Source organism: Trichomycterus rosablanca, chromosome 17 (genome assembly GCF_030014385.1).
Source record: "Trichomycterus rosablanca isolate fTriRos1 chromosome 17, fTriRos1.hap1, whole genome shotgun sequence".
Lineage (NCBI taxonomy): Eukaryota > Metazoa > Chordata > Actinopteri > Siluriformes > Trichomycteridae > Trichomycterus > Trichomycterus rosablanca.
This window is the reverse complement of record NC_086004.1, coordinates 7,937,311-7,951,341: the sequence shown is the minus strand read 5'-3', so window position 1 is coordinate 7,951,341 and position 14,031 is coordinate 7,937,311. Positions and strand designations below refer to the sequence as shown.

The 14,031-nt window shown below is 37.5% G+C and overlaps 1 protein-coding gene across 1 annotated transcript; it reads right to left on the bottom strand.

Annotated features, from left to right (window-relative positions):
• Nucleotides 1–1,227: 1,227 nt before the first annotated feature.
• On the bottom strand, nt 1,228–5,990 carry cdhr5a (cadherin-related family member 5a). Its single transcript, XM_063013393.1, has 10 exons — nt 5,918–5,990; nt 5,723–5,827; nt 5,203–5,388; nt 4,707–4,797; nt 4,489–4,586; nt 3,921–4,127; nt 3,438–3,551; nt 3,209–3,275; nt 2,954–3,111; nt 1,228–2,638 (listed from the first exon to the last, which is right to left on the bottom strand). The coding sequence occupies exons 2-10, from the start codon at nt 5,801–5,803 to the stop codon at nt 2,081–2,083; spliced, it is 1,560 nt and encodes a 519-aa protein (XP_062869463.1). The 5' UTR covers nt 5,804–5,827; nt 5,918–5,990; the 3' UTR covers nt 1,228–2,080.
• Between the last annotated feature and the right edge of the window lie 8,041 nt (nt 5,991–14,031).

Here is a 14,031-nt window from a genome sequence, read left to right as displayed (position 1 = left end):
TCTGTGTCCTTGTGGATTTCCTCTGGGTGCTCCATTTCTTCCCACAAGTCCAAAGACATACAGTCAGGCCAATTAGTGTGAATGTGTATGTCTGAGTCTGCCCTGCGATGGACTGCCTTTTTTCTGCGTTTTGGACCAATGCATTAAAAACTAACCTTTTTTTCAAGGCCTAGATGTTATGCAAGATTTTTACGGCAGAGGGCGCCATAAAACTGTTTTACTACTTGAGCTTTGTATCTTCAGTCCATTTTTACTCAGATATTTACATTTTATTCATTCACAATCACTATAATTTTATGAGAAATACAAATCTTTTAAAGTTAACATTTTAAAATGTAACATGTTTTAGGGTGCACAAAAAGCATAAAAAGCGGTTTAGTCACACAGTGTGATCAGCCAATCAGTGTTTATGGTATTGTGAGTCATATGTAATTTGTTACTCAGGTCATTGGCTCACATTTAAGCATTAAATTGCCTATAAACCCACATAGCAACTCACGAGCTGTACTTTTTGGTGCACATTAAAATAAATAAAGATTAATGGCTAATCACTCTCTTCATATTTTATTTTAACCACATGGCTAGCTCTTACTCTGGCAGGATGTAAATTACTAAATTACTACTAAATTAATGGGAAAATGTGCTTAATTTCACAGACCTCGTTTTTCAGAAATCACAGATTTTACGATTTTCTACAGAAAAGTGCCACATTTCACGGTGGTCATTAAATTACATGAATAAATTGAAGCTACAATACACAGCACAGCTCACCTTAATAGTTGAACGTAAACCTATAACATCCAGTGACAGTCTTAAAGACAAAAAATCTCATCCATGTCTTTCTGTGTCCACAGAATTGGTTGGGAGTTTTCCAAACTTAGTAACCCCAGTCGTGTTTTTAGCTGCTTTACACTTCGACACACATTTTGACTCAGCGATTGCTAACTGTATTACCATATGATTGCTAGTGTAACACCTTTTCTGTGGTGTAGTGTGCTGACAATGTTAGATGTGTTTGTGTATTAAGTGCATTTTGTTCCTTGGGGATTCCATAATTAATGAAAGTGTGCTTCTCTACACACATAATCATCTCTCTGTAGTCTGTGCTGCACCTCAAAAAAACAAGCCAGTAAATTATTTTGCTCCCGATAGTTTGTCTATGTACAGTTTATTTCTTACTTTATAAACTCAGCAAACTAAAGACGCTCAGTTACACTAGGACTGCCTCATAATGCAAATTAACCAGTAACTCGAATGAAAAACATCAAATCGCTAACCACAAACCTTACATTTTGAATTTCACAGAAAATTGCATATTAATGAATTAGGTAGTGCCTTAGTGATAAGGTATGGGTGGTACGGTGTCAGTTAACGGCACAGAAGGTGGGTAAAAATGCCAACTGTAATTACTGTTTGAAATAACGTTGAAACATGTTTTTTTTATTGTTTTATTTTTAAATAAAGAACTTTTATTCTTTATTTTGCACCTAAGAATTTGTATAAAACAATCTAGAAATCTTTATACTAATATCTATCACAAATCTCAAATATAACCATTAATTTATGTTTAGTACCTCCCTATTAAAATGATTAATAACAATGATGCAAAACATAAACTTTGGTTATTTTACAGTCTCAAACTTTTTTTACTCTATCAACTATAGACTACAACTGTAGGCAAAATGTGAATTTTCACAGAATAAAAGTTACCTATGTATATTTAATTTATAAATCTTGATGCACAAAATCCCACATTTACTTTGACTTTTATACCAGTGTAGACAGTTTGAACCAGGTATGAACATTACTGTCCCACCTTTTCCTGCTTTGGGGTTGTATATATCCCAAATGGCTGCACTTGTGGACAAAACCCCAGAGGCTCAGGATATCTATTACTGTACAGAACTAATTATACACTATGATAAAATTGTGAATTGCACTTCCATGTGTCACATTATGAAAATATTCCATGTCATAGTAGAGAACCACTAAAATAAATCGAAAAATATGTTAATTAAAAATTAAATAAAAAGCTGTGTACATAATAAGTTGTGCTCTATGAGTCCAAGCCTTTTAAGGATCACTGGTTTGGGTTATCTGGATCCTGTTGTTCTTGACCATCAGAAATGGTTTCTTGTTGCTTGTCAAAGTCTTGGGTTTTCAGCATACTTAGATCACCTAGTTCCATATCACCAGCCTTTAGAGCTAAGTCTGAGTCCTTCTCCTCTTCATCAGGTTTAAATCCTATATCATCAGGAATTATCTCTACCTCAATGTCTGATGAATCCTCACTCTCTTTAAACCACACTGTCTTTTTGTCCTCCTTTCTTCTCTCTTTCGTCAAGATGGACTTAACTTGGCTTTTAGCTCCCTTGGCTTTGGGGTGAACAACCGGGCTGCTGCGATGCACATGATTTGACTGAACTCTCATGCCACAAGAATGGCAGTGTCTTTGCCTCTCACGTGCCGTCACCCTTACTCTTCCAGCTTCTGGCTTTCGGTCTCTCCTTTCTCCTCTTCTTCCTGCACACCTGGCCATGTCTCCTTCATTTAGGAAGCAATCATTGGTAAACTGCATACTGTCTCTCGGTCTTAGTCCATTAGCGCGCTGGGTACGCTGCAAGCATGGACCTAAACACTGAACAAAAGTGTAAGGGCAATGCCACATTTTTCCATTTTTTAAAAATGCAATATTACAATATTTTAATAATTTTTTATATTGACATTAAAAAACAGTGGTGTCTGACCATTACTGGGTTTCGAAAAGGGTTCAAATTAACAAATAAAAATAAGGTATTACAAAAGGTATTACAAAAAAACCAGTGTAATAGCGTTAAAAGGATAATTGTTCATGAGGTTGTCTTTTGCATGGAATTAACTATTTTATTTTTATGTCATTGTAAAATAAGCATTCAGTTTAGGACTCACACAGGTTTGATGAGAAGATGCTGACCTCTGATAACTTGAGTGTGTTGCTGTTCCCTTTTTTCAGGCGGGAGATGAGGTACCCAATCACGATGAGGCAGAGAACCAGTAATGCGGCCATTATAAAACCCAGCAAGGCCATATCTCCAGGACGGTATCCCTCTGAGGGCGACTGAACTCCTACAGCTATGACCAAGACCGTGGTGTGTTGTCACACATGTAATTTATGTGATAAAGCTGATTACATAAATGCAATTTAAATACCATCTGTAAAAGTACTTACGTGGTAAGACAAACACTGACAGAGCTGCTGTCCCTGATTCACCAGTCACAATATCAAAAGCTCTAATCTGCAAACAGACAAATACCCATTTCAAAATATATTTTATAAAGTAAAATATCTTTTCAAAGCTAAATTTTATGTGTATTATCTCTAGGATAGTAGAAGTAGTATTTTAATAAACAGAAAATGATACAATATGGTAGACTTTAACAGAATGATATGAACTTGCCTGTAAAGCAAATGATTCTGTCCGAACAGGTTTTTTCAGAAGCACAAATCCATCTGTGGTTATGTTGACATAACTGCTGTACTGAACTTCGTATCTTATGTCAGGATTTATTCCCTGTAAATGCAAATATATATATATGGAATTATTCAAATTTTAGTAGGTTAGTTGAACAGTTTAGCTAAGAATCTATATCTATGCTAACACAAGATGCTTGACAAACCAGTCATTTCTTTACATGTTTACAACATATAAATAAATACGTATATCTCGTGTATACATGGGCCTATGCTATGCTGGAACTGACTTGAGGGATCCTGTCAACTGCACTAGTTGTTAAATGCTGTTCATGAGCATTCCTACTTATTAGCAGTATTAGTGATACATAAGTAAAGCAACAAACTACTTAACCAAAACATGCTTAGATGTTGAGAATGAAATAACTGTAAAATTGTGTAAACAACATTGTTTTAAACTGTAACTCACATTTGCAAAGTCGTCATCTCGGGCTCGGACTCTAAAAGGTCTGTTTGAGGTCCTGTCTCTAAGCACCATGTTCTCAGGGCCAGAGTTGCTATATACATATGCTTCATACCTCTCCCTGTCAAATTTTGGAGGGTTTCTGCTCTTTTTCATTACCTCTATGTTGACTGATGTAGAGGCAAACTGGTCTCGGTTTGAAACCTGGGAAGCCTGGATAAAATGACAGACAATTATTATGTATCATATAGTATCATATAGAGCAAGTTTATGAGCATTTAGGAGGTTATGGTTTTATTTGTGATATTGACAGGTTTGCATACTGTAAAATAAACATAAATATTAACATGAAAATCTGTTTGAGTACTTTTCTGTAACAAATGCAAAACAAGTTTAACAGCAGTAAAGTAGCAGGCTACCAAAAGATAAATTTAATCCACTTCCATTCAAGTGATTTGTCAAGCTTTGAAAACACTGAACAATGTATTGTTTTAAATAGATTACAATGGTCCTGCAAATAATGAATGAATGTGTTCTTAAATGCAAAACCAATATATAGAAACATGGCACCTACCAAAACTGTGAGGGATATTGGCCCTGGGATGTCTGCTGGCTTTAACATGGTTATGTTTCCTGTGGTTTCATCTATTTGAAATATACTGTCTTCATTTCCTAGAAATTATAAAAGAGTATCATATCCACCTAACACATAGACAACCAACAGTAGTATAGGATTAAATACAGTCAAAATACAATGAAAGTGTGGACTCTTAATAAATAATAATTATTTACCTTTGACAATTTTATAACTTATCTCTTCATTTCTACTTTTGTCACCATCCCTTGCATAGACTGGACCAGGCAGCAACTGCAACGGTCCATCCTGAGGAAACGAGTTCTTTAGTGTCTTTATGTCTCAGACTCTTTAATAAATTACAATACAAATGCATTTAATTGGTAAAAGATATAAATAATGAGTGTGGAACAATATAAAATATTTCATGATAGAAACAAAACCTTTTTTTATGTGTTCAGTTTTTTAAGTAAGTTTTTTAGATCATTATTTGGTTACAGAAATATGCCTTGATGCTGTTAATAGTTAGTTCTTTATGAAGTGCAGAAACAGCAGCACCCATATTTGATACTGATGTACTGATATGTTCTTTAATAATTTTATTTTTATTATATTTTACATTTATTTCTTCATGGACTATAAGAACATTGCGGCATATTTTATACCCGTAAAGTATCACCAGGCCTTATTAATTATAAAGAAAATGTCCTTCACCTGTTTTTCTGTCAGGTTGACCCTGCCTTTATATCCAAGACTCAGACAGATTTTGGCAGTACCAAGAGTTATCCTTGTGCATGGCTGGAACCAGGGTGGACGGTTGTCAATGTCTTTTATGTTGACTAAAATTGATGTGGTAGCAGTAAAGGTTGTTTGATTCGGTAAGGCAGATGGTGGAGTGTCCTGTAAAAAACACCAGCAATATGTCTCAGTTGGTTCATTTATGTATGTCAAAGACATGTGACTTAAACCTTAAAAAATACTTTCACTGACAACTGAAAGTATCCCTTTAATAAGCTAGCATGTAGAATGGTTCTTAAATATGTTGGAAAATCAGTAACAGTGAAAAAATACGTTCTTAAATTACACTGTAATGAAATGTCACATCAATCATTTGTCAAAAAATCCAATCCAATAATTTGAATTTTGTTAGCTAGATAGTCTTCTATTATTAAATTGTTTTAATTTAATTATTTTAATGATTTAAAATGACTGTTTCAGTGTCACTTGAGCTTACCTGCACATATAAGGTCATTGTCACCTGCTGGATGACATCATAGTCCAAAATCTTGTTGACAAGGATGTTTGGTTTGTACATATTCTCCAGCCTAAAATATGTGTTCTTTAAAGATAAAAAAAGATAAAAAGTGTTATGTAAATCATCCCTGCAGTAGGTTTAAAAATGCAATAAGGGATAAGACCAGTTGCTTACCACAGTCGACTCCAGAGCGTAGTATAACACTCCTGCATCATCATCTTTGGCTTCAATTAAGTACACGCTGGTATTAATAGGTGTAAGCTGTAAAAAAGCCAGTTTTGTTTGAAAACGTCAATGATTAGTCATTTTATGGGGTAGTAAATATGGTGGGCATAAAAATAATGGCTCTTTATCCATATCTTTATTAATGGAAAAGTGTATTTAGGTTTTTGATGGGGGGGTGTATGTGGCACTTACTTCATTAACTTCTATAGAATATTTACTCTGGGCAAATAAAGGAGGGTTGTCATTAATATCTTGGACTTGAACAAGCACAGTTAAAGTGATCTGTGAAGAAAACAAATTGGTTGACAAAGCATACAAGACTGTCAGTTAAAAAAAAAGCCACATTTATCATCACATCATTCATAGAACTGTGTAAATTATTTGCCTGAAATAGAAAGTCAAGCTGTTCCTTTTGCTAAATGAATTAATGTGACTAATGCTGCACTGTGAGACACTTACACTTTTGGAGCCTGTTTTATTGCAGCGGATCTGAACTGTGAGAGCTTCTGGATTTAGCAGAGTCTGAAAAAGGAAACACACCCTTTAACACCATGTGCATTTGCAAATCTGTGTCTGGTTTGTTCTGAATATATTAACAAATGCTTAGTAGTATGCCTGAAGTGATGTACACATCACACTGAGCTTACAGGGTGAAAAGAATTAAGAAATGTTCTGGAAATAGCAATATTGTCAGATTAGCGGGTATAATATCCAACCAGCTAAATTACTGGGAAAGTTTGGTTACAATGGATTGTAATTTTTTTCATTTTTATTTAATTTTCCTGGTCAGGTTTGCAGCAAGTCCGGTTTCACTGGGAAACACTGTATGCGAGGCAGGAATACCCTGGACAGGGCACCAATCCATCACAAGGCTTAATAGACTGACTGACTGTAAATGATTAACCAGATGTTCAAATAATGACACTGAAAATGTTATTTGTTTTGGTAGAATTATCTTATTTTATTTGACTTTGACTAAGATTAAACCACCCTTTATGTTTAATTGCTACAAAAATCCAGGTAAATCCAGATGATTCAAAAACTGCTACTGTGTATTGTTTATATGTTGTGCCAAGAAAAGAAAAAGAATCATACTTCAAAATCCAGCTTTTTCTTCACAATCAGGTCTGAGCCCCTCAGGTCAAAAGCATTGTCTGGGTTCTCAGTGAGAGTCAAAGCGACGTTCTTTGTTGTTGTGTCAATACGAACAACAACAGCATTGATTGTGTTGTTTTCTTTAATAGTCACAGGCTCTGAGGGAACTGAACAAACTGGAGAGAGAAGACAAATATAATCCCACTTAATGAACCACGACTACCATACAAGTGAACAATGCAGGAAAAAAATACATGACTTTTGAAACAAATTTTAGTTTATGAGCACTAGATAATTTATGAATGTCATGATAATTAGTAAGTCTGTGAATCAGTGAACAGATGTCAAGACAATATACAATTGGAAGTCAGGAAGAATATGTAGGCTTTGTGCAGACATTACAATAGCCAGTTTATCCCATAAACAAGTCAACATTTAGTTTAATGCTCTCACATTTCTTCTGTCAATACTATGTCTTAAATAAAACCCTACAACCAATACCAATCCCACCACTAGTGAGACAAAGCTTAGGATACATCAACCAACTAGATTAAATATAAAACAATAAAGTCTTACTTACTTTTTTCAGCCAGGCAGAGTTTATGAAGGAAGAATGCTATCATGCAGCTGAAGGCGGTGTTCACAGATTTTCGCTTATATTTCCTTTCCATGTCCTAATAATCTGGTAAACACAAATAAGTATGGAGGACTAGGGGACCGTGGCACCGGCTGGTACTTCTTCACATAAAGCACTGACTGTGTTAGCTGATGAGTGGGAGTCGACTTTGGTAGCAATGTTTGTGACTTCATCTTACGGTCATATATTGCCTGAAGAGCTTGCCAACACTGGACTGTTCCCTCCTACAAAAATACTTGCATCTGCTTTTGAGGGGGCATTTTGTATTAGTGCAAAGCAAAGAATGTGCCTGAAAAGAGAAAGGATTTTGTAACAAAAGCTTTGTTTGTCAGCCTGTTCACAGCTGAAGTCAAAAGTTTACATGTCATGGCGGTTAGTGATTTCAGTGATATTTGCAACTTAGCAAATAGCATATATAGCATTCATCTTATTCTTTCTTTGTGTTTTTGTCACCTAATAATTTGAGCCCACACATTTTGTCTCTAAATGAACTTGGAAAATGGAAGTTCATTTAGAAATTACTGTATCAAAATATGAAAAAAGCAATTTAGATTTGTTGAGAAGTGTTGAAGTTCTAGAAAGTTCTCTGTTTAACTTATTAAAGATTCTCCATGTAAATATAGGGCACAAATTTATCACCTTAGGAAATTTGCCTGAATGGTCCGATGTAATCCAAGAAAACAAGAAACAAGTCTGCCAGGACCAAGATACAGTGTATCACAAAAGTGAGTACACCCCTCACATTTCTGCAAATATTTTATTATATCTTTTCATGGGACAACACTATAGAAATAAAACTTGGATATAACTTAGAGTAGTCAGTGTACAGCTTGTATAGCAGTGTAGATTTACTGTCTTCTGAAAATAACTCAACACACAGCCATTAATGTCTAAATGGCTGGCAACATAAGTGAGTACACCCCACAGTGAACATGTCCAAATTGTGCCCAAAGTGTCAATATTTTGTGTGACCACCATTATTATCCAGCACTGCCTTAACCCTCCTGGGCATGGAATTCACCAGAGCTGCACAGGTTGCTACTGGAATCCTCTTCCACTCCTCCATGATGACATCACGGAGCTGGTGGATGTTAGACACCTTGAAATCCTCCACCTTCCACTTGAGGATGCGCCACAGGTGCTCAATTGGGTTTAGTCCATCACCTTTACCTTCAGCTTCCTCAGCAAGGCAGTTGTCATCTTGGAGGTTGTGTTTGGGGTCGTTATCCTGTTGGAAAACTGCCATGAGGCCCAGTTTTCGAAGGGAGGGGATCATGCTCTGTTTCAGAATGTCACAGTACATGTTGGAATTCATGTTTCCCCTCAATGAACTGCAGCTCCCCAGTGCAAGCAACACTCATGCAGCCCAAGACCATGATGCTACCACCACCATGCTTGACTGTAGGCAAGATACAGTTGTCTTGGTACTTCTCACCAGGGCGCCGCCACACATGCTGGACACCATCTGAGCCAAACAAGTTTATCTTGGTCTCGTCAGACCACAGGGCATTCCAGTAATCCATGTTCTTGGACTGCTTGTCTTCAGCAAACTGTTTGCGGGCTTTCTTGTGCGTCAGCTTCCTTCTGGGATGACGACCATGCAGACCGAGTTGATGCAGTGTGCGGCGTATGGTCTGAGCACTGACAGGCTGACCTCCCACGTCTTCAACCTCTGCAGCAATGCTGGCAGCACTCATGTGTCTATTTTTTAAAGCCAACCTCTGGATATGACGCCTGTTCCGAGTGGAACCTGTCCTGGAAAACCGCTGTATGACCTTGGCCACCATGCTGTAGCTCAGTTTCAGGGTGTTAGCAATCTTCTTATAGCCCAGGCCATCTTTGTGGAGAGCAACAATTCTATTTCTCACATCCTCAGAGAGTTCTTTGCCATGAGGTGCCATGTTGAATATCCAGTGGCCAGTATGAGAGAATTGTACCCAAAACACCAAATTTAACAGCCCTGCTGCCCCATTTACACCTGGGACCTTGACACATGACACCAGGGAGGGACAACGACACATTTGGGCACAATTTGGACATGTTCACTGTGGGGTGTACTCACTTATGTTGCCAGCTATTTAGACATTAATGGCTGTGTGTTGAGTTATTTTCAGAAGACAGTAAATCTACACTGCTATACAAGCTGTACACTGACTACTCTAAGTTATATCCAAGTTTCATGTCTATAGTGTTGTCCCATGAAAAGATATAATGAAATATTTGCAGAAATGTGAGGGGTGTACTCACTTTTGTGATACACTGTACATGTCGAAACCTGCTAAAACATGGATAGAAGATCACCATGGTTATTGAGGTCCTCGGTTTGATTCATGTTTTCGGTTACTGTCACCTCCTAAAACATACAGTTGGATGGGGGCTGGCTACTCAAATGCCTCAAAGTGTGCATGTGAGCGTTAAGGAGTGAATGGGTGTCAACCTGCAATGACCTGGGGGTAAAGTTTGCAGATGGTACCAAATCTTTCGCAATCCAGGCCATCCTTGTCTATGTGATAAGCAACAAACCAAAATGCTGATGTTTAAAAACTCATGTTATATTTTGTATAATAAAATTCATAACACGTACTATACATAATGTTTAAATTATATAATAAATAGGTTGCATTGAGGCACATGCCACTTAGCAACATGCATCCTAAGTTTTATTGTAAATTGTGCATTTTTCTGCAATTTACTGTTTTATAGCTTTCAGACTAATTTACATAATGACTGTAAGCCATGATTGATTAAATTGTTAAGCTATTTAAGTTCTGCATACTCGGTCATGACACGTTCTGGTGTTCTACATGTTTAAAAGCAAGAAAAGCCTCATAAAGTGGCACTGCCTTTCTCTGCCCCCTCCACCCCTCACCCTGTTGCTGTGTGGGAACAACGGGCACACAGTGCCACATGAAGTACGCACATTGTGCAGCCATGTAGATGCCTGCCAGTGTCATGCATTCACAGGAGATCCGCACAGTTGGCCTACATGATACTATTATTTATGATTATTTATTTACTCTTTAATAACCGCTTTATTTCAATCCGGATCACAGTAGAGAAATTACACTCAGGATAGGAAACCGATCCATTACAGGTTATTGTACATTTACCTATTTCCATTTAGGGTAGCCAGTTGACCAAGTGGCATATCCTGGACAGGTGGAGAAAACCATAGTGTTCAAAGTAAACACATACAAACATGCCAGTGAATTACTTAAGACCAGGTTAAAATCCAGGTTATTGGACCTGTGTGGCACCAGGCTACCTACTGTGCCATTTTGCCACCCTTTTAGAATTAATAATTTCTTCTGATTTTAGTATCATACAGTAGAAACTGTTGTATAACTATCCACATGCAAGCCTATATGTGACTTCATTTTAAGTACTGTATCTAGAGCCAGCTAAACCAAAATAGTGACATACGCAGCCACAATACCGAGAATCAGAACTCCAGTGGTTCTGGTGCCACTTACTAGCATGTTTTAAAATGGTGAAAGTAAATATTAGAAACGGGGAAACCTGTTCAGAATTGAGGTTCAGATCAAGTGATACCGACTGTGCCACCATAAGTAGAATATGGTGCAAATAAACTTTAGGCTCATCCTTTAGTCTAATAGTTCGCAATTGATTTAAAAATAATACACATTCTTTGGACTGCAAAAGTGATGCGCTGCACATTTACAACAGCAGAAGGCAGCATTGTGCAAATGAAGCAAAAGTACATTAACCATTTTAGATATATCACAATAGTTGAGAGTGTAAAAGTACACTAAACATTTTAGATATATCATAATAGCTGACAGTGTAAAAGTACACTAAGTACACTAAAAATTTTTGATATATCATAATAGCTGACAGTGTAAAAGTACACTAAACATTTTAGATATATCATAATAGTTGACAGTGTTAGCTTAAAAGCCATCCCTGTTTGCAAAGAAAAAAACAGGCTAAGCCAACAAGCATTTACATTTTCAGCATTTAGCAGACGCATTTATCCAAAGCGACTTACAGTACTGTGACAGTATATTGTCTAAGCAATTGAGGGTTAAGGGCCTTGCTCAAGGGTCCAACAGTGGCAACCTGGCAGTGGTGGGGCTTGAACCAGCAACCTTTGGATTACTAGTCCAGGACCTTAACCGCTAGGCCACAACTGTCCCTTAATTTGTCCCTTAATTTGTCCCTTAATTTGTCCCTTAATTTGTCCCTTAATTTGTCCCTTAATTTAAAACTGACGCCTTAATTTGTCAGGCTATTCTGGTTTGACAATATTTAAGGTTTTTTGAACACGTCAGGTAGTTTTAGCTAGTCAGACTGAAAGACCAGCTGGAAAACCAGCTAAGACCATCCTAGCGTTTTTAAAACAGAGCTGTTTTTCTGGTAGTGACCTAAAAATTTTGAGTTTAAATTCCATATCTAGCTATTTCAGAAACTTTGAAGGGCATTAAATACATTTACTGAATGGTTGTGTAAACACTAGTAAAAACTGCTTGCAATAGATAGATGGATGGATGGACGGACAGACAGAGAGCAATGCGTTATGTGTATCTTAATTTGTTTTCCAGAGAGTGCCCCCCTCTCCCACCAAACATAGTTTTGGGCAAGAAAACACCTGACAGGGCACACACGCCAAGATGCAATTTAAAGCAACCTATCTTTTTAGTTGTTCTTTATTGGGGCAAAATATCTAGAAAACCTGCAGAACTCCTCACAGACAGCGATCGTATGCAAAATCTAAACCGTGGTCTCAGGACTCTCTCACCCACTCTCTGCTGCCTCACCACAGACGTTTATTAATAAAATATTTAAAACATTACAGATATATTACAGATTAGGAATAATTAAAAGCTTTATGCTGGCACATACACGCCCAATATTCATCCATATATAGTTTTATACATATTGAATTTGGACCCGCTGGTAGTTTCATGGAACCCACATAGCTGGATTAGCTAAATTAGTCTAAAGTGAGGCTGTCCTCAAAAAATCATTTGTACAGCTCGTACCTGAATTTAACCAGAGCATAAGATAAATGGGCACACACATTTGCAAAAGTCCTCTAACAAAAGGTGAATTGGGAGAAAAAAGAAAAACGTTTTAGGTCAACCACTATTTTTAGATTGCAGTTTTAACCTTCTGTTTAGGGTAGAAATATATTTCCCCTTACTGCTGTCTTGACATACTTTCTTTTTCTACTTTGTTCATTTTAAGTCAAAACAAAGTAAAAAAAATATGGTCTTGTTTTAGTGTTAAAGTGATTTTGTTTAGCAAATTGCTGGGGGAATGTTTTAGATTTTTGTAAAACACTGGTATTAAATGAAGGGACATAAGCTCTAAATAAGCTCATAGGCTCTAAATACACACTAAAGATTAAATAAAAGTATGTATGATTATTTTGTTGTGTTTCTATTTGACAGTGAATAGTTGTACTCCTGGGTTGAAGCAAGGACGGATTAAGGATAGTCTGGGCCCCTGGGCAAAGAGTTGGGCAAAACGACTTCTATGGAAGTCAAGGGCCCCATAGCAGGGGCCCTCGTGATCAAGGGCCCTCTAATGGTATGCCCTGCTCTTCTCTAGGGCCCCCTGGTAGGGGCTCTCATAACCAGGGCCCTCTAAAAATATGCCCCCCTCTTTCCTAGGACCCCTAATAGCCAGAAGTCGAAGTCAGAGCAGTGCCACAACGCCTCATCCATTTTCATAAGGGGCCCAAAAGCATGGCTAGGGCCCAAAAGCATGGCTAGGGTCCCCAAAAGCATGGCTAGGGCCCAAAAGCATGGCTAGGGGCCCCAAAAGCATGGCTAGGGCCCCCAAGAGGCCCTGGGGTCAAAGTCCCTAATAGTCAGAGGATCCTTAAAATGGAGGGCCCTCGGAAATAAAAATATATTGTATCATAAATGTTGATAGGCATCGCAAAATGTTTTGGGCCAGGGCCCCCCCGGGGCCCCCTGACCCTGGGCGCTGGCCCCACTGGCCCGGTCAGTAATCCAGCCATGGGTTGAAGTGATTCTATTTTATTGCTTTGGCAAAATATTGATTTACAAACCCCATTTGCAGTTGAGACGTTTTGTAAAACACAATAAAAAGAAGACATGTATGTTAGCTGAACTGGAGATACAAAATTGCCTGTGATAATTATTGACAAGGAACTTAAAATCCCATATAAATTCTTTAGTGGGTTTAAAAGAAAGCAGCTGCTACACGAGAGTCAGCAAACCCCAATGAGCTGGATGCTTTTGCACGAGAATAATGGGCAAAGTTTCCACAAGAGAGGTGTTAGAAGCTTGTTAGCACTTACAAAATTAGATTATTAAAGGTTATCAAGATGTTCCACTAC